The sequence below is a fragment of the Nomascus leucogenys genome, chromosome 12 (genome assembly GCF_006542625.1).
Source record: "Nomascus leucogenys isolate Asia chromosome 12, Asia_NLE_v1, whole genome shotgun sequence".
Classification (NCBI taxonomy): domain Eukaryota; kingdom Metazoa; phylum Chordata; class Mammalia; order Primates; family Hylobatidae; genus Nomascus; species Nomascus leucogenys.
The window spans coordinates 42,496,260-42,523,001 of record NC_044392.1 but is presented as its reverse complement, the minus strand read 5'-3'; the positions used below and the strand labels follow the sequence as shown (position 1 = coordinate 42,523,001).

The 26,742-nt window shown below is 39.2% G+C and overlaps 1 protein-coding gene across 3 annotated transcripts in view; it reads left to right on the top strand.

Moving 5' to 3' along the window:
* Positions 1–2,474: 2,474 nt before the first annotated feature.
* Positions 2,475–26,742, top strand: part of PYHIN1 (pyrin and HIN domain family member 1) — a 39,029-nt gene continuing 14,761 nt past the window's right edge. For 2 of the 3 annotated variants that reach the window (XM_004089848.3, XM_003258676.4), the window contains exons 1-7: positions 2,475–2,691; positions 7,786–8,070; positions 9,320–9,438; positions 9,975–10,142; positions 12,854–13,276; positions 14,664–14,852; positions 15,745–15,912. In XM_004089848.3, the coding sequence (XP_004089896.2) occupies positions 7,806–8,070; positions 9,320–9,438; positions 9,975–10,142; positions 12,854–13,276; positions 14,664–14,852; positions 15,745–15,912 (1,332 nt within the window). In that variant the 5' untranslated portion in view covers positions 2,475–2,691; positions 7,786–7,805. Of the gene's footprint in view, positions 2,692–7,785; positions 8,071–9,290; positions 9,439–9,974; positions 10,143–12,853; positions 13,277–14,663; positions 14,853–15,744; positions 15,913–26,742 lie in introns of those variants that run through there. The other variant, XM_030824154.1, reaches the window with a different exon arrangement.

Here is a 26,742-nt window from a genome sequence, read left to right as displayed (position 1 = left end):
CTACAGTCTGTTTACACTCCCATTTAGGCCATCATTCACGCTGTATGAGAAACCTTTAGGCTGAACTTAGAATATGTAAGAAGGCAGCTTTAGGCTAAACTTGATTTAACATTGCTCTTCTACTTACTTTTGCTTTTCTCCTTAGAGGCTTTCTGCTGTCTCCTAGACTGATGACTGGGTACAGATTGACAAACATTTTCTATAATAAGCCATACAGCAAAATCGTTACACTCTGCAGCTGGATGGACTCTGTTGCTAGTCAACTCTTCATTGCACCATGAAGTAGACATTGACAATGCATAAGTGAATAATCACAGTTGTGTTTCAATAAAATTTTACTTACAAAGTGGATGGTGTGTTAGTATTGTCCCACAGGCAGTAATTTACTAACATCTTGGTTAGAACATTAATCTGGCGGGAACTTTTCCTGAGGACTTTGAATGAGCATAGGAATTAGTACTTCAGATGATAAAAAGTCATGAAGGTTCATCCAGACGTTTTCCCCCTTATCAGGAGCTTTTGTATGTTCTATTAGTGAGCTTTCTGTGTGATGGCACAAATTGCAAATTATTGCCCACTGCTTCAGAATCAGTACAAATGCACATTTTTAAAGCATTTCTTTGCTTCATCTATTACAATTTTATCTGCACAGTATGGATTATGGAGCAATGTTCTGAATTGTCTTCACTGGTGACAGTAATTTTTATGTTGTATGCTGGAGTCCTAACCAAGGCATTACTCTACATGAAATGACTACCAAAAAGGGGAAAGAAAAATGTCCTGAAACATCGTAATTTCTACCAAGTATCCTCTACTCCCTGACCTTTGAATTGGGGTAAACTGACCTTCCTAATATCCCTCTCTACCTATTATCTTAAGACCAACTCAGTTTCTCTACATTAACAGCAACATAAACCTATAAAAGAAAACCATGAACACTCAAAGGTATTTTTATGGCCATCCTTCCAGATCCTCCTTGCTTTTTCTTAACTTACTTTTGCTTTGATAAAGTTATCATATGGCTCCAAATCCAGATGTCAACTATCCTCTCCATGACCCTAGTTTGTACTAAGACGATCAGCTTTCTTCTGCTCCATAGATGTCCTCAGATCATTTGTATTATTTGTGAAGCAAACCAAAAATACTTCTCAAAATACTTAGGACTGTTAAGTTAAAAACAGAAAATGGAGGGGAACATGCTGCCTCAGGCACTATTTGCCTGATGACAGGACATAAATCTTTTCAGCCTGGAGAAGGCACCACCAGGAACCTGAGGAATCTGGGAACAGATTTTACTACCTTCCCACGTTTTCCCACTTTTTAAATGACTGGAACTGCTTTCTCCTTTGCTTTTCACTATATAGAATTTATGGCTCTTTATTGAAATACTATTTAAACAAGGTTTCTAAGCCACAGCCTGGAGAGAGAAATACTTTTGAACTGAGGCCTATCCCTTGTGATGGGCAGAGCACACATTAATAAGCTGCTTGTTTTTCTTTTGTTAATTTGACATTTGTTTTCAGGAGAGTGTCAACTAATAACCTAAAAAGGGAAATTTTAAAAAAACTTGTTTTCTCCCCTACAGCTGTATTTCGGGCCCCACTTTCCACTCATGGCCACATCCTGCTTGCAGATCTGCTGCTGGGTTAACACATCATCTGCCAGTTGGTGTCATTTATTTGACATCTTGGGGTTATAGTACTCTGAAGGACACCCACTGCCCTTAACAGAAAAACACTGCTGAGCAAAGGGTTTAACAGGACTCTCGCTCTACCAGAAGTTCAGTGCATTTTCCAGGATTTTCAAGGCTTCGATGCTGTCATGTTGTGAGCCCACTATCCACTTGTGTTTTTCCATGAATAATGAAGGAAACCTGAGTAATCATGAATGTAATCATTGAGGTAAAGTAACCTAGTCATAGTCAAGAGGACAGCTAGTATTAAACTCCTTTATATATATATTTGAGAAAGGATTTATATATTCATAATAACTTTCTGATCTGGAAAGCCCTAGGTTTGTCAACTATTAATAACTGGGTGAATGCTTCAGGTAGTATTTAAACCAATTGCTATTTCATAGCAGACATTCTCCCATGCAGGAGATGCAGTAAAGTACTGGTAGCAATAGATGCTCCTACCAAGATCTCCTCCTGCAACCGCACAGGAAAGGAGGGAGAAGAAACCACCTTGCTTCTCTCGTATTTGACAATCATTCATCGGAATAGAGGTCCCTAATGTCCCACATGTAAGTCTGCTGGCTAAGAAAGTTCTAAGGTTGGAACTCCATTCAGGTATCAACATTTGTAAGAAAAAAAATTTTAAATATAACTTTGATACAAATTTTACTTTGATTAAGATACCTACAGGAAAGAAACTGTTCATTTTCTCTAACAGGATGGAAAGCAAAAAACACGGGTGGGAGGAGTCTGCACGTTGTTTCACAACTCCTCTCTCCCTAGGGCAAAGCAGAGTGTGAGGAAGCCAGCACTGGTCAAGTGACTCTAAGGAGGGCCATTTTCCCTTGTTGTCTTTGAAAATACTTCATTTTCTTAGCATTTCAGGAGATTATAACATCCTGTATTTCAGTTTCTGAGAGCTTTACTGACTGATTTCCCTATTCAAAACAATCCTCATTTCCTACATTTCTGAAGATCTCAAGATCTGGACTACTGTTGAAGAAATTCCCAGTAAGGTGAGTATTGTGGGTATTTTTTATAGAAAAGGTCTAGATGCTTCCTTGAAATCCACAAAATCACAAGGGAAAAATCAATATTGGTTCTTCAGGGCAGTGGGGTGAGGGCAGTAAGGCTGGTATCAACTATATTCAGAAAAGCAAAAACTGCAGTTACTACTTCCAATTCTTTACTTACTTCAGAGATAGATATCCTTTATTCTACAACTGGGGCATGAATGAAGGAATATGCATTTTGACTATTGCAGATTTTAAAACAAATTCTCTGAGTATATATTCTCTGAGGTTAGAAAGCTTGGTGGACATTGGGGTCTGGGCAAAAGACAAGATAACGATTTCATTCTTTTTTATGGCTGCATAGTATTCCACGCTGTATATGCACAACATGGATACAGCTGGAGAACATTATCCTAAGTGAACTAACACAGGAATACCAAATACTGCATGTTCTCACTTATAAGTGGAAGTTAAACATTGAATCCATGTGGACACAAGATGGGAACAGTAGACACTGCGGAGTGCTTGAGAGGGAAAGGTGGGAGCAGTATGTGGGTTGGAAGGCTATCTATCTGGTACTATGCTCGCTGGGATCACTGGACAACAAGCCTCAGCGACACACAGTTTACTCATTTAACAAGCCTGCACATGTACCCCCTGAACCTAAAATGAAAGTAGAAGATAAAATAAGACAAGATAATTATGTGCACAAAGTATCAGGAAATAATATTAAGTAAAAACACATCTAGACATACAGCTGTATTTTATGGTATCTCAATTTTACAAAACATGTTCTCACACACAAACCTATGTGAGAATGTTTTGTAAATAATATTATTCTACAAATGCAAACACATAGTAGAAAATTTATCCATTTTGCAAACACAATTATTCAAATAAATTGTGTCAATATTTTCATAAGTATGTTTAACTTTTACATAAGCATCATTCTATACTGGATGTACAAGGCAGTTTTTATTCATTTTAAGATTACTTCCTGCCCTCCTGAAAGTTAATGATTTTTTATTTTTCTAGTGGCAATGTATAGGGGAGAGGCACAGAAGACAATTTGAAATAAATTTATATTGTCAAAGTTTAGAATTTTTAGAAGACTTTCTGTATAGCCTGGTGCAATATCTCAGTGTACTTGACTAGAATATGAGATTTTAAATGTTGATTTCAGAATTTATATATGTTAGATAAATATTGCTATCAATTATGTTGCTCAAATTTGTAAAAATGTTTTTTTCACCTTGTTCATTTGGTATTGGAAGATATAATATAAAAACTCCTATTATAAGACTGTATCTTCTTGTACTCCTCTCAAATTCATATATATAATATATAGATATGCTCACATGCATAGTTGTATAATGTATATTATGTGTGTATGTGATCATGCATACATGTTTCCAAACATAAACATACACATATAAATATATATATTTGTGGCACTGTGTACATATGTGTATATATGAAGATAAATATATTATATAACATTATATTGTCATGAAGGACTATTCAATAATGAAAAATAATATACATTTATTATTAGATAAATCTATAATTTAAATTATTGTATCTTCCCAGGAATTCAACCTTTTACCATGTGGTATCTGATAATACTCTTTGTCTTAAGATCTTTTTAAAATGATTCTAACATAGATAAGCTGGCTTTCTTCTAGTTTCTCCTTGTGTGATAATTTAAATTTTTTTTTCATCTTTCAGTGATCTTTTACTGACAACATACATATAGAAATTTTAAATCAAATTTGATAAAAGTTGTCATTTAACTAGTTAACCTCTTTATGTATAGGCTAATAATTAACATATTTTGGCCTGTTTCTGCTATCTTCACTTCAATTTATAACACTTCTATATTCTCCTACTTGTCTTTTTTTTTAAACTTATATTTCCATCTCACCCTTTAAGACAATTACATTAGTAAACTGTCATATTCTTTTTCTTCCCTCCCTCCACCATGTTGGTATACTTTCTGTTTCTCTTTTCTTTGATCAGGGCTTTCTTTTTAAGTCATAGGCACACATAATCAAGTTCGTTTTTCATTCTTGCTTGTCTTTTGGCCTGCAGCTTTTTAAAATTTTTTTTTAATTTTCTACTGAAAAGTACTTCCAAAAATGTTTCTGTGTGCATCTTTGTCTGGAAAAACTACTGAGGCCTTGAGGTTCAGAGAATAGTTTTTGAGGATCTTTTGTTTAAATATCATTTTGTTTAGATTGAAATTCTAGTTTTAAAATTATTTTTTCCTTCAAGACAAGATGAGAGCATTTCTTTTGTACCTGGGTGGCGTGATATGTTTTGAAAATCAGAACTTGGAGGTTTATAAAGATTACTTAACGCACATTTTTCTAGAAACCCCAGTGTTATCAGTGTCATTACTACAAAAGCAAAAGCACTAATGTTTCGGCATCAAAACATATGAACATTTGTGTTTAAGTGGAATAAATAAAAATCATACATAGCCTCCTGTAAGCTCACATCTGGTTTCATTTTGCAAATAAATTGTGTTGTGATACTCACAAAACAAATGAAAACTTCCCATTTCTAAACTTTTTGTTTAGCAATTTATATGGGACTTTGGACCAGCATTATATAAAAATGATTCCATTCTCCTCTTTCAAGTAGATTTGTTGTTGAGAATCAGTTTCAATCTAATTTTTGGATCTCTGCAGGTGATCTATTCTTCATTCTCAGAGGCTTATGGAGTATTTATTTGCTTTTTAGGTTCTTCAGTTTCACTGTATGTCTTTGTATATATTTTTTCCTTCATTCTATGCTTATCAATCTGAGGACACTCATGTTCTCTCAAGAAGAAAGCAATTAACAGCCCCAGGAGTTTAAATATCTAAATTACACAAGAGGTACACAAATACATGTTTTCTATAATTAAAATATTTGTTTTTGTAGTTGTTTTTATTGAGATGGAGTTTTACTCTTGTCACTCAGGCTGGAGTGCAGTGGCATGATATCTGCTCACTGCAGACTCCACCTCCCGGGTTCAAGCAATTCTGTTGCCTCAGCCTCCTGAGTAGCTTGGATTATGGATTACAGGCACCCACCACCACGCCTGGCTAACTTTTGTTATTTTTAGTAAAGACGGGCTTTCACCATGTTGGCCAGGCTGGTCTTGAACTCTTGACCTCAGGTGAACTTCCTCCCTCAGCCTCCCAGAGTGCTATGTCAATTTAAAAAGGAAATAGGAATCCATAGCATGCTTTGAGTGTCATCATGTGCTAAAGTGCACTGGTGCTAAAGAGGTCCAGAGGAGTAACACTCTGTCCATAAGGGGACTCTGAAAATTTCTAGAAGACAAACTCTCAGTTGAGTCTAAAATGTTGTAGGAGAGGTAGTCAGAGAGAGGAATGTGGGGATGGCTTTCTAGGCAATGAGAAGAGAATTAGCAAAGTCATGAAGCATGAAAATGTTTTATACTTCTGAAACGTAAGATATGAGGAACACACAAGTGCCAGAGGTTAAAAAAAAAAAAAGAATGCAGATTATTCAAAGCCTTCTGAAACAATACAAGAAGCAAGGAATGTATTGAAAAGAAAATGGGCAAATATTGAAAGATTTCAGTGGGATAAAAATGTGGCTTATAGAGAGAAATGTGGATCTGTGAAATGAAAATGAATTAGACAAATCAAGCCTAAAAGAAAAATCAAGCAACTATTGAAATATTCCAGCCAATAAATCCTGTGTTCCTGCAATAGAGAAAATGTAGATGTCCAGGAAAGTGATAGTTTTATGGGCACAGAGGACAAATATGGCAGAGTCCAACACCAAGGAAGAGGATACTAACGAGAGCTGACAAGAGAAGAGTTAAGGAGAATAGGGTCGGCGCCCCAGCATGAAACTGTAGTGCTGTGGCAGAAAGTTATTCATATAAGGTGGGGGGCTGCAGCCCATTTACACCTAGGCCACTCCAGTCATAGTGGTGGGTGTGGGAAGATTTAAGAAACAACAGGCAGGTTTTGGGGGATAGGCTCCAGCCCCAGTAAAGGATGGGAAGAGGAACCAAGCACTTTGACACTGCACAGCCCATACTCTAAACACTGAGACAATTGCTTGTTCACAGACCTCTCTCTAACACCTGGACCCAGTTCAACTATCCTCATTCAATGGGATGAATTACTTGGACATTGCTAAAGCAACAGTTCTTCACTCAATTTCTGCAGTAACACATTTGGTCATTAAGTCCTTCTTTATCACACATATCCATGAACAACTCTTTCTTTTTCTTTTTTATTATTATTATACTTTAAGTTTTAGGGTACGTGTGCACAACGTGCAGGTTTGTTACATATGTATACACGTGCCATGTTGGTGTGCTGCACCCATTAACTCATCATTTAGCATTAGGTATATCACCTAATGCTATCCCTCCCCGCTCCCCCCACCCCACAACAGTCCCCAGAGTGTGATGCTCCCCTTCCTGTGTCCACGTGTTCTCATTGTTCAATTCTCACCTATGAGTGAGAACATGCAGTGTTTGGTTTTCTGTCCTTGCGATAGTTTGCTGAGAATGATGGTTTCCAGCTTCATCATCCTGATACCAAAGCCTGGTAGAGACACAACAAAAAAAGAGAATTTTAGACCAATATCCTTGATGAACATTGATGCAAAAATCCTCAATAAAATACTGGCAAACTGAATCCAGCAGCACATCAAAAAGCTTATCCACCATGATCAAGTGGGCTTCACCCCTGGGACGCAAGGCTGGTTCAACATAGAAAAATCAATAAACGTAATCCAGCATATAAACAGAACCAAAGACAAAAACCACATTATTATCTCAATAGATGCAGAAAAGGCCTTTGACAAAATTCAACAATGCTTCATGCTAAAAACTGTCAATAAATTAGGTGTGGATGGGACGTATCTCAAAATAATAAGAGCTATCTGTGACAAACCCACAGCCAATATCATACTGAATGGACAAAAACTGGAAGCATTCCCTTTGAAAACTGGCACAATGAACAACTCTTTCTTATGGGCCACTCATTCACATAGGCATACATCTTCTTTTAAATTGTCTGTATACATGTGTAACACTGTATACCATTTTTTCTCTTGCAGGCTCACTTATATCTTTAGAGATGGCAAATAACTACAAGAAAATTGTTCTACTAAAGGGATTAGAGGTCATCAATGATTATCATTTTAGAATTGTTAAGTCCTTACTGAGTAACGATTTAAAACTTAATCCAAAAATGAAAGAAGAGTATGACAAAATTCAGATTGCTGACCTGATGGAGGAAAAGTTCCCAGGTGATGCTGGTTTGGGCAAACTAATAGAATTCTTCAAAGAAATACCAACACTAGGAGACCTTGCTGAAACTCTTAAAACAGAAAAGTTAAAAGGTAATTGGGAAGAGGGAACACCCACTCCCTGCAACGATCCCCACCCTTCCCAACCTTGATTAGAATGCCACCTTGGTCGTAGCTGATACATCCTTTTCCCAATTTGTGACTCACTGGCCATGACAATGTTGGTACTTCAGATGCCAACAAGTTGACAACTTATGGCATTCCATTACTAATGTGGATTGACATATATCGGAGTTGAGGTGCAATAAAAGAACAAAAAGGAGAGGGAGTTGAAGAGAGACTGAGACTTCTAGTACATTCGAAAGATTACATAATAACAAGATAAAATTATAAAAATTGTTGTTTATATCTGAGATATGCACATTTAGCCAATTAATGTGTCCATTCTATTGAGAATATTCAACACATCATCATCCTTTATAATACAAAAGATAACACAGTACTTAAATGTAAGCATTGCTCCTGGAAGTATGAAGACCTCCCCTCTTGTCATATCATTGAGTTAAAATAACTAAAACAAAGTCAGCCAGGCGCGGTGGCTCACGCCTGTAATCCCAACACTTTGGGAGGCTGAGGGAGGTGGATCACAAGGTCAGGAGATCGACACCATCCTGGCTAACAAGGTGAAACCCCGTCTCTACTAAAAAATATAAAAAATTAGCCAGGCGTGGTGGCAGGCACCTGTAGTCCCAGCTACTCGGAGGCTGAGGCAGGAGAATGGCGTGAACCCGAGAGGCAGAGCTGGCAGTGAGCCGAGATTGCGCCACTGCACTCCAGCCTGGGCGACAGAGCGAGACTCCGTCTCAAAAAAAAAAGAAAAAAAGTCAAAACTCACCATATCTCACCTCACAAACATATTTAACATCTCCTTTCACTGGTTTCTGTAATTTAAATAGATCATCCGGAGAATATGACTAAGCAGTCAACATCATGAGAATCTTACATTTTAAAAGGAAATTATAGAAGAATAGGATTGGGAAAGGGTTTGACTGAGCACATGGAGTTCAGAGGACAGGTAGGATGTTCTCACTGCACAGGGGAGGAGTGATGAAAGCACTGAGGAGTATGAGTCAGTGTTTGTGCCTTTGTTTCTCCTGTTGGCCTCCTGGAAGCCAGACTAGGCTAATGCAATAGAGGTAGACTAAAATACACCTGAACTCTCAAGCAGGCGCTAAGAGCAAATAGTATTGAAACTGCTTCAGCTGTCCCCAATCATCTGCTCTGGGTTTCTACATCTTCCTTTTTTCTGCATTGGTTGTGAATAAAATTGAATCCATTCCAGTCAAAGGAATAACCCCATCTAAAAAGACGAAACAGAAAGAAGTGGATCCTGCTACACCTGCATCCACCCCAAGCAACCGTCTCACAGCTAAAGGAGCAGAGGAGACTCTTGGACCTCAGGTAAGCTTCAGGAAGAGGAGCAGGCTTCAGGTCTCACAGTGGAAGCTCTGCTGTGGCTCTTCCACTCCATCTGTCCAGCAGGCAGTTATTTCTTCATATGTTTCCCATCAAGTTTCAGATTTATCAAATTACATAATAATTGATCATCTTTCTGCAAGGCAACAAGTTAAACGCTTTAGTAAACATAATGTAAATATATATAAAATAAATATAATATTTTCATCCCCAATAGAGAAGGATGTTAACTTGAGAGTCAGATAAAAAATGTTTGCCTATGTTTACAAAAGCCTAGTTTTTTAACTGCAAGTCAGCATATCCCAAAGCACAAGTAAGTAAGGAGTGATGTGCGTTACTTTCTCTGCTCCCTTTTTAAAAATGAAACCATCTATGCCCTGGTCTTTCAATTGGCCTGGGGATGTACTTAAGTTTCCAAGAAAAATAATTTATGTATAATAAATATATTACCTTGTAATGAAAATGTGCTCTGCTTCATTTGACACTGAAAATAATTAACTAGAAAAATAAACTACTTGTAGAAAAGAAAAAAACCATCTGAAGAAGAGACGGGAGCCAAAAGGAGTAAGATGTCTAAAGAGCAGACTCGGCCTTCCTGTTCTGCAGGAGCCGGCATGTCCACAGCCATGGGCCGTTCCCCACCTCCCCAGACCTCATCATCAGCTCCACCCAACACTTCCTCAACTGAGGTACACTCTTCCTGGTCCCCATTTGATTCATTTTCTTCAACCCAAAATGTAGGAATCTGATTTCATCTTCTACTGAAAAATGACATCAATGATCAGCCAGTAAATCAAATGTATAGACTAAGAATTCACTGCATTTTAATCTTTTGCTTCCACAGGCATACTTGATGAACTTGACATTATCTCCGACTGCAGGAAGTTTTGTGTCCTGTGTTGTTAGGGGAAGAGAGAGAGAGCTGTGGAATCTGGAACTTTCAGCAATGGACTCACTGTCTACTGCCCCCATCTATTACACACCCCTTCCTTTTGCTCACTAATTTGTTCAAGTTTCTTTGACATACACCATGCTCCTTTTTCCTTTAGGATTTTCACACACCATATTTCTTTCACCTTAAAACTCTTACCTGACCAACCCTATCCACCCTCTGGATCCCAATATTGAGATCTTATCCTCAGGGAATCCTCACTTAGAACCCTGTAACAGGTTAAATCTTCATGGTGTTCTGTTTCCTAGGAACTTCTTTCTTTTCTACTGTTTATGACAACTGAAGTTAATAAGTGTTTATCTTTCCCACCTACACAAAGTAGTTCCAAGATTAGGGCTAGTTTGTAATTCTGTGGACCACCGTAAATTAGGGCCTAGTTCAGTGTCTGCCTCATGGGAAGCTTCCAATAAATACCTTTACTCAATGAAAAAATGAAAACCCAGTGGCTCACGCCTGTAATCCCAGCACTTTGAGAGGCCGAGGCGGGTGGATTGCCTGAGGTCAGGAGTTCGAGACCAGTCTGGCCAACATGGTGAAACACCATCTCTACTAAAAACACAAAAAAATTAGCTGGGTGTGGTGGCGTGCGCCTATAATCTCAGCTACTCAGGAGGCTGAGGCAGAGGAATTGCTTGAACCAGGGAGGTGGAAGTTGCAGTGAGCTGAGGTCGCACCACTGCACTCCAGCCTGGGCAACAGAGTGAGACTCCGTCCCAAAATAAAAAAGTAAAAAAAAAAAAAAGGAAACCATATTCTAAGATATGAAACACTACAGCTAAGCAAATGACAAATGAAGGTCATCTGACTCAGTCAAAGACACCTATTGTGATGCCAAAAGGTTGAAAAAACAAAGAGAAGTGATGGAATAGGGAAGAGAGCTCAGGAGTTTGGGAAAATGTAGGCAGACAGAAGACGATACACCAAGACTTACAAATGAAAGAAAGTAAATTACAATTAATAACTGCATGATTCTGATAATCCTTATAATGCTGTACTCATCTCAAATTTGGACAGGTCAGCCTTACTATATGCATGTATCAGCAATAGTCTAAAAACTAATTGAAACTCTAATGAGCTTTATTATAAAAAACAATGTTCTATATTTCTGATACACAATAGAGGGAATCAACTATGATGGGCAACAAGTGATGAAACCACAACACCAACCTTAATTTGCTCTATTCCCTTTTTTCTTACATTAGATTTTGTATTAATATGACTATTTCAGAAAAAAAGGAATAAACGCAGACAAACAAGATCAAACTTGATTAACTTTACGTGAAATTCCAGCATCTATAACATGCCACATTTCTCTATATACCCTCTCATATTTACTCGTATGTATACACATATTTTTTCTGAAAATATCATCATACAATGTAATGTCCTATTATGTCTCTCTCAGCAGTTATATGATCCCCTTCATGCAGGTCTTGTATTCGTGTGGCTTCTTGTGAGGTTGCATATCAGTTACTATTAATATTCTCATGGATGAGTCTACGGTTACTGATTAAACTTGCGTTGGGAAAGGACTCTTCTGTGTTAGGCTGAATGGGTCGCATGGATGAAAAGTCAGATCAAATAAAGTCCAATCACTCACAGATGATCACTGTATATGGTATTCCAGATCAGACCACTCCAGGAGCTGCTGGTTTGTGAATGAGGCCTACTTATTCCTCCAGTGCTTTTTTTGAAATTGAACAACTTTCCCTTCATTAATGTGTTCTGCTCCAAATAAAGGAAATCTGGATGTTATAGAGAGAGGATATTAAAGACAATCCACTCTGATCCTTGGTTTTCTGTCAGCATGCTACCTCCTAGAGCCTTGACATTGAGAAAGCCTGCAATGGTGGAAATGACACTCTGTAGAGTGTCTGTAGCCTGAACCTACTGGGATGAGGGCATTCTGAGGGGTTTAGCCCACAGGTGTTCTCACCTGCTTTAACAGCATTTATCTTAGGCAGGAAAAGTATGAGTTGTATGCTAAAAATTGCCCTGTCTACATTGGTAATAACTAAATACTATTGATGTATGTGGTTTTTGGTGGACACCCTTTACCATTTTCAGCACTATTTAATTGTATTTTGTCTATTTTTATGCTCTGGCATTTTAAGCTGGTAAGAGTAAAACTACAACTCATTATTTTATCCTAAATTTAATTCATGATAATTGGCTCAGCATCCACTTGTCTTATGTTGCTATTATATCTTACATTTTAAGGATTATTCTGTTTAGAGAAAAGTCTTCTTTTACTATGTGGTCTCCTATATTACTTCCTCTGGCTATGAGACTACTTCAGGATATCCTCTCCTTCCCTGTATCCTGGCCCCAGCTCTACACATCTATAATGTTTTGGGGCCCAATGTTGTGACCTGAGGTCACTGAAGAGCAATTCTGTATTCCTCACTCAAAAATTTCTTTTTTGTATTCCTTTCTTATCATGCACAGAGCGTAAAACCATCGGCCAACCGTCAGGCAACTGCCAGTAAAAATATTTTCCGAGAAGACCCAGTGATCGTGATGGTACTAAATGCAACAAAAATATTTAAATATGAATCCTTAGAAAATGAGCAAAGAAGAATGTTTCATGCTACAGTGGCTACGCAGACGCAGTTCTTTCATGTGAAGGTTTTAAACATCAATTTGAAGGGGAAATTCATTAAAAAGAGAATCATCATTATATCAAATTATTCTAAACATAATAGTCTCCTAGAGGTGAATGAAGCCTCTTCTGTATCTGAAGCTGGTCCTGACCAAACGTTTGAGGTTCCAAAGGATATCATCAGAAGAGCAAAGAAAACTCCAAAGATCAATATTCTTCACAAACAAACTTCAGGATATATTGTATATGGATTATTTATGCTACATACGGTAAGGCATCAAAGCTGTTTTGTGGCATTTTCTACAATAACACGAAATTAAAAGCCCTGATGTGCTAAATGGAAGTTTGCATATTTACTTAACATTAGAATTCAAGACTCTCTCAAAACTACTGACAAGTAGATAAAGTCTTCTTCAAGGTTAAGACCAGGATTAGGAGAACTATTAATGTTCTCATTCTTTCCAAAATATCACCCTGAAGTTCTTTAGTAAAACATTCACTGAGAAACCTTGAGACTTCATCAGCTATGACTATGTATTATGAGTCATAACAATCAAAGATAATGAGGGATCTAGATCCATACAAACATAATACTAAACTTATTTATTTGATTATAATCTCAATTGTAGCAAAAATCACATTGTTTTCATTTTGAATACAGTATTGTCCTTTGAGGCTTGAGTTCCAGTTTTGACAATCAGGGCAAGAAATGAATTGACTGTTTATACCTGGAAATCAATTGCAGAAAACAGGTAGGACAATGTTCTGACCAAATGAAGTGCATTCATCATAAAGTATTGAACGACAGAAATATAAATTTGGGTGATACTTGGAGAATCAGGTAATCTGTACTCGTATGTTAGATATGTCACAAAATAAGAGCAGAATACTTTTTCTGATATGTTACTGTCAAAATTCATGAAACTACTTAGCTTGAGACATTCCAACTCAGAAAACCATCTATACCTGGCTATTGATTCCAGTAATTTCTTAGATGACCGACAGCTCATGATCTGTTATATTTATTTTCTAGAATGACCTCTTATTTTACCAGCATTGCTTTCTGTACACACTCTTAAAGAAATTCTTAGAAATACACATCCAGAACGATGAGTAATAGCCATGATGAGCAAGAAACTGGAATGTTTGAGCTTAAGGACCTGAGTTCAGGATGGGAGCAGATGTTGAAAGAGATTCAGTAAATGGAGAAAGTCAAAAAAGTAATTAGATAGTTACTAGAAGCTTGTTTTTTATTACAGATTCCTCATAACATAGTGAATGATGAGTTGTAACAGATGCCCATTCTTTTTGCATAAGGGCAGAGGCCAAATAAGCCTACCAAGGACTTCAGGTTCCTTTGTATCAAGGTGCTTTGGGAAGCATAGCTGTCTTGGAGGTGAAAGAAGTTGAAATTGGGAAGATAACTCATTGCTCTAGAACTGTAATAGAAATACTTAGAACATTAAGGACTTAAACAAAAAGGATATTGAGGGAGAGCTCTGTGAGATGGTCTAGACTAAGGCATATGTATTGTATGTTGATACAGTACTAGGAGTTGCTGTCTTGTGTCTTGTTTTTAATCTGTCACAAGAGACTTTCCCGTATGCACGGTAGTTACTATGTTCTCACAAACATGATATTAATTTTTTGTTGCAGAAAATTGTAAATAGGAAGACGACAATCTATGAAATTCAAGATAAAACAGGAAGTATGGCTGTAGTAGGAAAAGGAGAATGCCACAATATCCCCTGTGAAAAAGGAGATAAGCTTCGACTTTTCTGCTTTCGACTGAGAAAGAGGGAAAATATGTCAAAATTGATGTCAGAAATGCATAGTTTCATCCAGGTGAGAAATAAAGAAACAAATGTTAGTTTTCCAAAGATGAAAATCATTTGCTTTAAGTTTTAGGAAACCACACTTCTGTTGTTTCACACTTAAAATTCTGCAGAGTTCATGAGAAACCAAATGAGGCCCTTGTACTTACATTTAAATAGAGAAAATTATTAAAATATATTAATACTGACAATTATCTTCTTCAAAAAGACATGAAACTTGTGCTAAATATTAAAATATTTGAAGAAATTAGGAGGCCATGGGCCTAATTGAAGTTAGTTATCAAAACCAAGTTCTTTGCAGTAAGATAGGCTTGGTATATATCTTGCTCATTAGTTGTATGATATAGGAGAAATAGCTTACATGTTCCTCATAAGATTGGTTTGAAAATTAAATGAGATCATGGATATACATTTTGTATCCCATTGCCTTCCTTGTACATTATGACAAACCAGTATGCACTACATACTACTGCTCTTAACAAGGTAAAGACAGACATTGGAAAGACTTCAGGCAGAGAAAATGTTGCATACAAATATTAAAAGTGAGAAACAGCATAGTGAGTTCTGTACAACCTTGGCATATGTGGAAAGGTATGAGAAACTCATGCAAGACAGGTAACAAGCAGCCCTTTTCTCATCTGTCTTATGCCATAAAGACAAAAATGGATTTCATTTTAAAAAATAAGTAAATAAAGATTTTATTTTACTAAGAATGTTAGATCATTTTACATTTTAGAAAAAAAATATTGGCAGTTGCCTGGAAGAATACATTAGATAGAGGCAATCTTTGAAGGTAATGACATCTATTAGAATTTAATAAAGGATGATATTCTCACATATTTAAAGATGTTATGCTTTCCCTAATATTAAAAAACATTAAACAAAAAAATGAATACTTTCAGATACAGAAAAATACAAACCAGAGAAGCCATGACTCCAGGAGCATGGCACTACCCCAGCAACAGAGTCAGCATCCAAAACCTTCAGAGGCTGGCACAACCCTACCTGAAAGCCGTCTCAAGACTCCTCAGATGCCACCAACAACCCCATCCAGCAGTTCCTTCACCAAGGTACAATATCCTGGGTCCCATGCCTCATATCTCCCAAACATATATTACAGGGCTCATTAGACAGTTGAAAGAGTTTCTCTTCTAATCCCTAACTGCGTACAATCTCTTGATAAAATTAAATCACCCATGTATTTACTGAATGCATGCAGTGAGATACTACCACATGATAGTCTTTGCTATCTAAAAGATATTTGTGCAATGATTGCTGATCACAAGAGGGCTAGTATCTTGTGTTGCTCCACCCGTGGGAGGGGTAATGGCCAGAGAAGTAGAGATAAAGACAAAGAGTGTGTTATGACCCACATTCCAATTTCTTTCACAACTTTCCCCTTTGCTTATTGGTATTATTTCTGAATTTATTTTCAGCATTCCAAGTTGAAATAAATATTCGAAGTATATATTTGGAAACATGCTATTCATTGTTGGGAATCTATTTCTCCCATCTCATCACTGGCAAGAATTTCCTTAAATTTCAGATGCCAGCTTAAGTATTTTCCTGTGGCAAGTCCTCAATGATACAAGATAGCAGAACTGTTGAGTCCTCCTATTCTTTGCTTTAACAGGGCCTCCTGTCAATGAGAGTAAATTACTAATTTCACAGAAGTGAACAGAGAGGCTTATCATATAAGATGTTTTCCATACTTCCTTAATCTGGGGTTTCCCTTAATAGGGTCAGTGTAGCACATGATGTATTTGTAGAACAGAAAAAACTACAAGTCCCAGCATAGAACATGTAACAACAATGTTCTATGTTTGAGCACTTAACTAGGTGTTGGGTCTTACATGTTGTTCCTGATGTACATTATCTCATTCCCTCTTCATAACCATCAAGAGGATGCTACTTTCTGTCCCAATTCACATAGAAGAAAATAGACATATGCAAACATAAAAAAAAATCTTCCTCAAGTTCTCAAAGACAGTGTTAGAGTCAGGATTCATATCCAGCCCTATTGAAATGCAAAACTTGAACAATTTATGATTATGTGGCTTTACATTAAAAGTTGAGATATACTAATGTCAGCAATTTATTTTACAAATTTCGGAATTGACACTGTCATTTAATGGGTATGTTTGCATAGCCCAGGCTCTGCAGGGCTTCTCAAAAATAATGAGGTATCCAGAATGAACAAAGTGTACTGTCATACAGAAGCCACTCTCCAGAATTGGAGCCCTCTCATTCTTCTCTATAACAGAGTGGTTTTTATATATTAGATAACTGAATTCTAGAAGTGGTAGAACTATGGAAATTAACCTATTAATGAATGGTAAAAAATCAGTGAAAATAGAGAAAATTATATGATTGAGACCACCTATGTCCTTGCTTTTGGAAAAAAATGTTAAAAAGCAAATGCTCAAGTAGATTGTTAAGTATTTCTAAATATGATTAACAGCCCTGAGGATTCTGGTTAACTTATACAGACTACAAAACAGCAGAATTCTGCATCTGGAATTGTGGATTTGAAAGAATCTTTTTAGCACAGTGATTAGATAGATAGATAGAAACATAAAGCTGGATTTCCTACAATCTAAAGAACAGACAACAGGTACCCATTTGTGTATTTCCTCGACTAGAAAGACTTAGTTAATAAACACCCATCAGACATTTTCAGAGTGAAGTTTGTAATTTCAGTTTCTGTGTATGCAGAAGAAGAGATTTAGGGAATTTACATTTATACAGATATTCCAGAGAACATTCACAAAGACAGGGTCCTGTTAAAATGGATAAAATATTTATCATGTTGTGACTCATATTGAAAATTATTATCCAGAAAAAAATAATCTGTTTTCCTCCCAACAACTAAGGACACAACCACTCAAACTCCTGACCTCAATCTCCTAATTCAGCCCCAGAGCAGAGGCAGCCTCAGCAAACTGCAGTGAAGAACTCATTTCCATAGGGGTTCCAGCATCAGGTTTCTCAGTTATGCCCAAAAACCACATCATGCAGTTTCTTACACAAGATACTATCTTGCATTTCCCATTCCTGTGCTTCACAACATCATAATTACTAGGGTGATGGGATCATGACAGGCACCTCATTGATCCCGACTGAATACAATCTATTTAATAAAATTTATCATCATTAGTTAAGTATATTGAGACCTTATTAGATTTTGTCTTTTGGTGTTTACAAAGTATATGTTCATGAAATCATTCCTGACTCAAGAGGATTACTGTCTTTTGTTGGTCTAGGTGTAGAGAGAGATCGTGGGGATGTAGCCAGATAAAGGAAGATGAATACAAGAATGTGTTCATTATCTATATTCCAGTTACCTTTCATCCTTTCACTTTGTTTATGACCACACCTCAGGTTTTATTTTAAACTATCCATGGTCCTTTCCAAATCAGAAGCTTTGACATAGATTGCTTCCTTTGCTGGGATCATTTTCTCCAGTCTCTTGTCTAGCCCACCTCTCCAGCCTAAATCCCTTCCTAGCACAAGTCCTCACTGGTACCTGTGGGGGTTTGTCCCACAGACCCTGACCCAACAACAGATGAAGAACATACACTGACACAGATATTCTGCTTGTCAGTTTGGCTAAGGGTCCAGACCCATCACAGACACCAAGGAAGGTGCTGTAAAGAGTAGCAGCCACAGCCTCCACTAGCCAGCCCTGCGGGCATTTATTTAGCACAGACTTAATTGACAAAGGCTTTGAGTCAACACACCTGTAGGTAATTAATCTGATCGCACACCCCCCCCCCCCCACAAGTAGAGAGCCATTATGCACCCACGGTTGATCAAAGGTTGGTCTTAAGACCACATGAGTAAACAAGCTATTTAGATAAACTACCTTCCTTTGTACCCACTTTAAGCTATTTACTCAAGGTAAGAATTAGGCTGATTTCAGCCATAGCCCTATCTTGAGACTTTTACAAAACCTTCCAGCCTTCCAAGAAGATTTGTGTCTATGTCCTATAACTTCATTTTAAAATTTTTCCACCAGCCTGACTGAACTACAACATGTCCCCCTTTTCTGTTTTCTGCATCAGGTTCTCTTGACTGAAGCGTACAGATGTGTGCAGCAACAAGTCTGTTGGGCAGGGCAGTCATTGCTTTATTCCGGCTTTGCATCCTAGAATTAGCAAATAACATAAGACAATCATGAATATAATTAGCAGCATTCTTTTCCAGTCAAAGAGTGACCCCCAGGAGCAGGGGTCAAACCAGTAGAGATAATCTTGCACACCCTTCCATATGGCTGTTTGTTGGGTGTGTGGATCTATAGTGTGAAAGGATTCTAAAATTTTAGTTTTAAGTTGCTTTATGTCTGCTGTTAAATTGTCATGAAAGGTTTCCCAGAGGTGTTGTTTCACCTCATTTCAACCATATATTGATTGATTCCATGGTAGAGAAATGATACAGATATGTTTATGCCCCCAGTCGCAGTTTCATTGCTGTCAGAATGCCAGTGCATCTTGTTGCTCCCCGACATATTCTAAGACAGCCTCGAGGGCTTGCAGTAGTGCAAGAATCTTTTGATCTATACCTTGCTGTAAGAGAAGTTTATTAGACACATTTCTGGCCATATTATCTACAAAAGCAGCTGTTCGTACTGATTCAGTAATAGATGCAACAGCCATACTAGCAGTTGCCAGGATAACTATGGCTGAGACCATAAAGGCTATAAGTGTGCCTATGAATCTTTTGAGTCTGAACTGGGACAGGGGACATTCTAAGGTGGCAAGGGCAGAGGAACCTTGCCAATCACATGTCAAATTGACTGGTAGGAATGCCTCAGATTGTCTTAATATCATAACGCTAGCAATATTTAAATTAGATATATTGTCATTAGTGATACATGAGGCAAACCAAGCCTGTCCCTGCACCTGGGTCACAAAGGCGGAGTTTTGGGGTGTCATGGAAATATCAGTTCCCATAAGGAAAACATATGGATGGGGAGTGCAAATTAGGCACTGATCAGTGTGATTACAAGTGAAGGCTATAGTATAATTGTGACTGGAATTATGATATGTCCCATGCCAGGTGTCAGAGGAGGTGCTAAGATGTCCCAGGCACCATACAGTGTCATGGGGTGGCAAGGACTTTACTTGGGGTCTGGGATAACCCATCCCCCCATCAGCCCAAATCATAGGGGAACGTGATGAGGTTACAAAACTGATTGATGCCATGATGGATGAGGACATCAGTAAGGCTGCCCTGCAAACAGCTGTGTGGGCTCCAGTCTAAGATGTTATAATTGCCTAGTTGGAGGCTATGGGCTTGTTCCCCATGACAGACCTCCCAGCTAAAGTGGAATTCATTACTTTCCTGGCTTTGTTCTTTAGCACAGGAAGGAATGTTTGGGAAAGCAGCATTAATTGCATTACCCAGTTTGAGGCTGCCTGCAGCTAAGACTGTCAAGGCAATTCTTTTGCCATGATGTAGTCACAGTTGGGTTTGGGCAGGTACACATTAAGAGTTAGAACCTTTATAACTTACACAGTGGAAGGATAGTGGAGTGATATGTAGTGTTATCTGGCACCTGAGTCCAATGTGTGCCATTATTGAGAGACCCCACTGGGTGTAAATCTAACCCTCCTAGCCAAGCAATCACATTATTAAAGGCTGGAAAGGGAGTGTCTGCCCAAGTGACAGGGCGAAAGAAAGGCAGATCTAAGGTATGAGCCCAGTAGAGTTTAGCAGGTACAGGTTGCAGACAAAGCGAGAGCATAAAAAAGGAACAATACCCTAAGTGAGCTGCAATGTACAACAGAAAGCATAGCAAGAAGCAAATTATCTGGAGTGAATGGTGTCTGTGTCTGGAGCAGGATTCGTTCAGCCTCCTGAGTTGTCCTCTTCAGCATCCCCCAGGTAATGTCCGGGGCTTGTGTCATCCAAGGAAGCCACATCGTCCAGGGCTGTGGGTCCTGCAGGGTTAGTTCCTTCATTTCTGGTACCAGGTTGGGTCCTAGCCACGCCGTGATATGGTTTGATGTGTCATGCTGGAATCCAAAGAGGACCTGAGGGTGTGTGGACACAAGCATACCCTCTTCCCCACGTTAATAATTCACTTGGACCACACCATACATTACCGTTCACATCTTTCCATAAAACTGAAGGTTTTATGCCTAGAGAGGTTTTAGCAAAGTACTTTTCTACAGCTGATTGAAATTTGTCATCTCAATCTTAAAAATCAAGCATAAATAAGGCTTGTGCCAATAGTGTGGCAGGGTATTTACCCATACTCCCCCTTTTCTGTTTCTTGAGCATATTTTTAAGGGTGGAGTCAGCACATTCTACTATGGCTTGTCTTTGGGGGTTATATGGGATGCCTGTGGAATGTTGGATATTCCACGTGTGACAAAATTGTTGAAATTGTGAGCTGGCATAAGCTGGACCATTATCAGTTTTAATTTTTGTGGGCCGTTCCATAAATGCAAAAGTTAATGACATCTCCAGTGGATTTTCCAGGAAGAACGTGTGCACTAATTACATGAATGTTAGTATCAACAGATACATGTACATATCTTAGTTTTCCAAATTCAGGGATGTGTGTAACATCTGTTTGCCATAACTGATTAGGTTCTAGTCCTCTGGGGTTAACACCTGTTGAAGGAGGAGATGTGCCTGTGAGCTCACAATCCGGGCATTGTAGGATAATTTGTTTAGCCAGTCTCTGGATAAGTTGAATTTGCTTAGATAAGTTTCTCCAATTTTGGTGGAAAAATTGATGCGATTAGGTGGCTTGGTCAAGCAGTGATGTCATAACCTGAAGGTCTGCTTGTTCATTGCCATAAGCCAATGGGCCAGGCAGTGAGCTATGGGCTCGAATGTGTGTAATAAAAATAGGATGTGTACGTTGATCTAGCAATTGCTGAAGTCAGAGAAAAAGAGCACACAGGGCGGGCTCCAGAGTGGACTTAATTAGGGCTGTCTCAAAGTTCTGCAATAAATAGAGTAAGCAGAATCGCTAACTATATTGATGGGCTGAGTGGAAAAAGTTTCCAAGGCCAATATCAGAGCCCCAATCTCAGCTCTCTGAGCGCTAGTAAACCCAGATCTAGTGATTGAATTACGTCTCCACCAGACTGGCGCTTTTCCATGTTTACCGGAACCATCAGTAAACAGTGTTAAAGCATTAGGTGTGGGGGAGTGAACTACTTTTGTAAGTAAAACATTTACTATACTTTTTGGGAATGACGAAAATGGGTGAATCCCAAGGGCTATTAAGAGAGTATCATCCATAAAATGAATAACTTTGCAATCAGGAATTTTTTTTTTCTACTGGGGAGCAAAGTTTGCTTTTAATTGCTCCTTAACTAACTCACAGGCCTTTTGTAATTTCTCTCCCTTTAGAGGTTACCGTTTTACTTAAATTGGATTTGGAGAGAGTCAAGTTAGGGATAAGAGAGAGATAACAGTGGCCATTATTAGAAAGAGGTTTTTTAAATTTTAAAATTTTTCTTAAATCTTAGCATAGAATTATAATCTGGGATATCGCTTGTATACAAGGAGCACATGAAATTTTGCCGTGGTCCGCCTGCGGAGCTGGAGAGCTAAGCAGGCGGGCCCCACGGTGGTGGCTGCGTTGTACTTGCCTAGGCGCCGCTTTTGCCTGTGTCGGTTTTTTTGTTTGTTTTTCCTGTGCGGCTCCCTCCTGCTGCCTGTTGGGTGGACCTTCCCGCAAGTGCCTCCTGCCCCTCCCCAGCAGGCTAGCTCCTGCGGCTGGGCCTGGCTTCCTGTCGCGGCAGCTGCGCAGGTTGAGTTCCTGGGAGCATTAGCTGGCTGCGGATTTGTGAGCTTCCCCGCTGCCGAGCCTTTTTTTCTACCTACTGCTTGCTTGGCCGCACAACTCCGGCTTCTAATGCTTTTTAAAATCTTTTTATAAGCGTTAAAAAAAAACGGGTTTATGATTGCCTTGTTGATCTTGCATTACTGGGCAGGTGAACGGCTCCCCTTTTAATGCCGCTTGCTCTTAAGACAGGGTTCCATACCTGGAGCATATCCTGTCTTTTTTCCCATCTATTGGAGGAGGGGGCTCAGGCAAAACCTCCGTTCCTCTTTGTTATTTTGGCTTGGTGTTATTGGGGCTGAGGGAAGAGGAAGTGATAAGGCAGGTGATGGTTCCTCCTCCTTCCCCTTTTTAGGCTCTTCTGGTTGCAATGAACCAGAGCCGCTCTAACTAAAGCCCATAGCGTTAGGGCTGTTACTGGGACCCATTGCCCTTGTTCATAATGTTGTTTAAGATTTCTCCCTACTTGCTCCCAGAGCTCTGCATCTAGCATGCCTTCTTTTAAGAACCATGGATTATGGGTAACAACAGTTTGCATTAGGTCCCTTAATTGAGCCTGTGAAACTGAGGCTCCGCTAGCCTTAAGCAGCTGTTTCAATACTTTTATATACTGTTTCTGTTGAGCTGATAACTTTTGTGCAATGATGAAACCCTAGCCTGAACTATCCCCGCCCCTGCCAAACTTGGAAATCCCAAGCGGGCACTAATGACTTACTGACTCGCTGACCGATGTTGCAGTTTTTTTCACCTTCGTTTTTGGGAGGTCCGTTGCACTCCCTTTGCAGCATTCCTCACACAGGGCACCAGCTGCAGGGGTCCATCCTGCAGACCCTGACCCAACGACAGATGAATAACATACACTGACACAGATATTCTGCCTGTCAGCTCAGCTACAGGCCCAGGCCCCTCACAGACACCAAGGAAGGTGCTGTAAAGAGTAGCAGCCACAGCCTCGACTAGCTGGCCCTGTGGGCATTTATTTAGCACAGAGTTAATTGACAAAGCTTTTGAGTCAACAAACCTGTGGGTAGTTTGGTTGCCGGCCCCGCCCCTACAGAGAGCAATTATGCACCCGCGGTTGATCAAAATTTGGCCTTAAGACCATGTGGGTAAACAAGCTATTTAGATCAACTACTCTACCTTCCTTTGTACCCACTTTAAGCGATTTACTCAAGGTAAGAATTAGGCTGCTTTCAGCCATAACGCTATCTTGAGACTTTTACAAAACTTTCCAGCCTTCCAAGAAGATTTGTGTCTATGTCCTATAACTTCATCTTAAAATTTTTCCCACCAGCCTGACTGAACTCCCACAGGTACCCACGTTTCAGATTAGATGAGGCCCTCCCATTGTTGGTTCTCTCAGGTCCTTCATTTATGAGTTTCCTAGCTCCCTTTACTTTTCATGATAGCATTTGAACAACTGGAGTGAAGGAGTGATTTTCCCCCTTTCTATACCATAAGCTCAGATGGTAGGTAGAGTCTACCCCAGAGGAACAGAATACAAGAGGGAAAAGGTCAGTTCATGCTATGTGCATCAATTCTTATTCCAGATTACCTTTTCCTCTGACATGATGGGGTAGTTACCTGCACTCAGGGTTCAGAAACCTGTATTTATGGTGAAAGGGCAGGAAACTTGGAGGAAAGGCAAATGAATTAAATCACTATTTTTACAATCATTTCTCACCCAAGCCCTAAGCTGCATTCTGACCCAGCAACAGACACCTCCACCACTTTATATACACCCTGGAAGATAAGCTTCCTATATACAAGCTCTCTATTTTGTTTTCGTTGTTATCATTGTAGTTCTTAATTTTAATTAAATATATTGCCTCAATAGTTTATTCAAGTATTATTTGAGCTAGCAGCCTGTGTCTTTTTGCCAACTTGGCACAAGTGGCTATGAATGGAGCCCTTGCTCAATCATTGCAACCTCAGATCCATATTCTCTTGGCCACTTCAATGTCCACTTAAATGAACATCTCCAGACAATGCCTTTCTCACTTACATTGATCGAATGGGATTATGTAGGAATTTCTAAATCTTACCTGCCAAAATCTTAATCACAACCCTTGCTAAAGCTGTACAGATTATTCTGCTGTACCTAAACATCTCTAGAGCACAGGAATCCCAGGAGGATATTATGCCTTTATGGCCTCAAATACCTAAACACATCATGCAGCCATTTATTCTTGGGTGTCCAACTACCACCTGAAAAAAAAAGTATCCAACTACTTACTTATGGCTCACTAGGTGAGCACAAAAGTCTTGTTCCATTCATCATGGGTTTGCCAAAAGATTTTATCTGATATAGGTTCTATATGGATTGGGATTTAAAACAAGAAGCAGCCTATTCTTATCATTGATTTCTTATGTTATGTTAACCTAAAACCAAAAACACAAATTGACATGAATCAGGACTGGGGCCGGGCGTGGTGGCTCACACCTGTAATCCCAGCACTTTGGGAGGCCAAGGTGGGAGGATCACGAGGTCAGGAGATCGAGACCATCCTGGCTAACATGGTGAAACTCCGTCTCTACTAAAAATACAAAAAAATTAGCCAGGCATGGTGGCGGGCGCCTGTGGTCCCAGCTACTTGGGAGGCTGAGGCAGGAGAATGGCATGAACCCAGGAGGTGGAGCTTGCAGTGAGCCGAGATCACGCCACTGCACTCCAGCCTGGGTGACAGAGCGAGCGAGACTCCATCTCAAAAAAAAAAAAAAAAAAAAAAAAAAAAAAAAGAATCAGGACCAGGGATGGTAAGGAAAAGAATTACTCTGAGAAAATTTTTTAATAATTTAAAATACTAGTCAACCAGAATATATATTTTCTCATCCAAATTCCACCATTGTGATGGACTGTTTTATTTGGCTGTTTTTGAGAAGATAATAACTCAAGATGTTTTTGTCAATAAGTGGTAGATATGAATAAAGAAGTTTCTTTAATAAAATACTTTCTATACCAATTTGATCTAGGGTTTCCATGAGAAAGATAAACAGGGAGTATGAGACATAAGTGATCAGAGTAGACATCCAAATCCCTGCAGAATGAGTACGATACCAAACATAAATGATATTCTACTTTCTGAGTATTTACAGGGTACTGGTTTTAAAACCTGCATTCTATATGTATATGTACATTATCACATCCCTTTTTCATAACACAGTCATGAGAATGCTACTCACAGCCTTATACATAAGAGAAAACTGAAATACATGGGATTTAAAAATATTCCCCAAGTTTACAAAGATAGTGAGTGTGCTAAATGTAAATTACATGTACTTTATGTATCTTTTCTTATTTGTTCTTCCTTACACTGCCTCGATGATGTCATTATTAGTCACATTTCATATTTCTAAATACTGAGGAAATGAGAGGTTAAATCTTCATTTAAGATACTGCTTTTGAGGGCCAAGATGACTAACAAGAAACAGCTAGTGTGCACCACTCTTGTAGAGAGAAGAGAGTAGCAAGTAAATGCTAGATCTTCTACTGGAACATCCAGGTGGAACATTGAGATCCACCAAGAAGAAAACTTTATCCATGGAGAATAGAGAAGAGTGTGAGAAGACAACTGCTCACCTGGGAATGGCACGGAGCCAGAGGAGGCTTCTCCACTGCAGGGAAATGGTGAGTGAGTGAGAGTCTCTGGGGACCCATACTTCTGCCACGGACCTTTGCCACCCTGGGCTCAGGAGATACCCCTATGAGACCACCCCACTGGAGCCTTCAGACTGAGAGGGAGAGCTAAGTGGGGCCTGGGCAGAGCCACCACTCAGGCATCCAAGGAACCCTTGGAGCCTTGGATCCAAGTATCCTGGAATTAGCGGCTACAGCTCTGGCAATAGGGGAGGTCGGGCTACCTCACAGGCCTTCAGGAAAGGAGCTGAATCCAGGGGACTAAGCAGCACTGGACTGCAAGCCTCGCCTCCACTGCACCTCACAGGATAAAGTTCACTAGCCTAGTACTCCAGCCACCCCCCTGCCTGGGCTTATGGGCCAGTAGCAGCTCTGCACTTCCCTGGGATGGAGCCCCCAGAGGGAGAGGCAGCCCGCCATTTTTGCTGTTTCACAGCCATTGTCACGGCTGCCTTC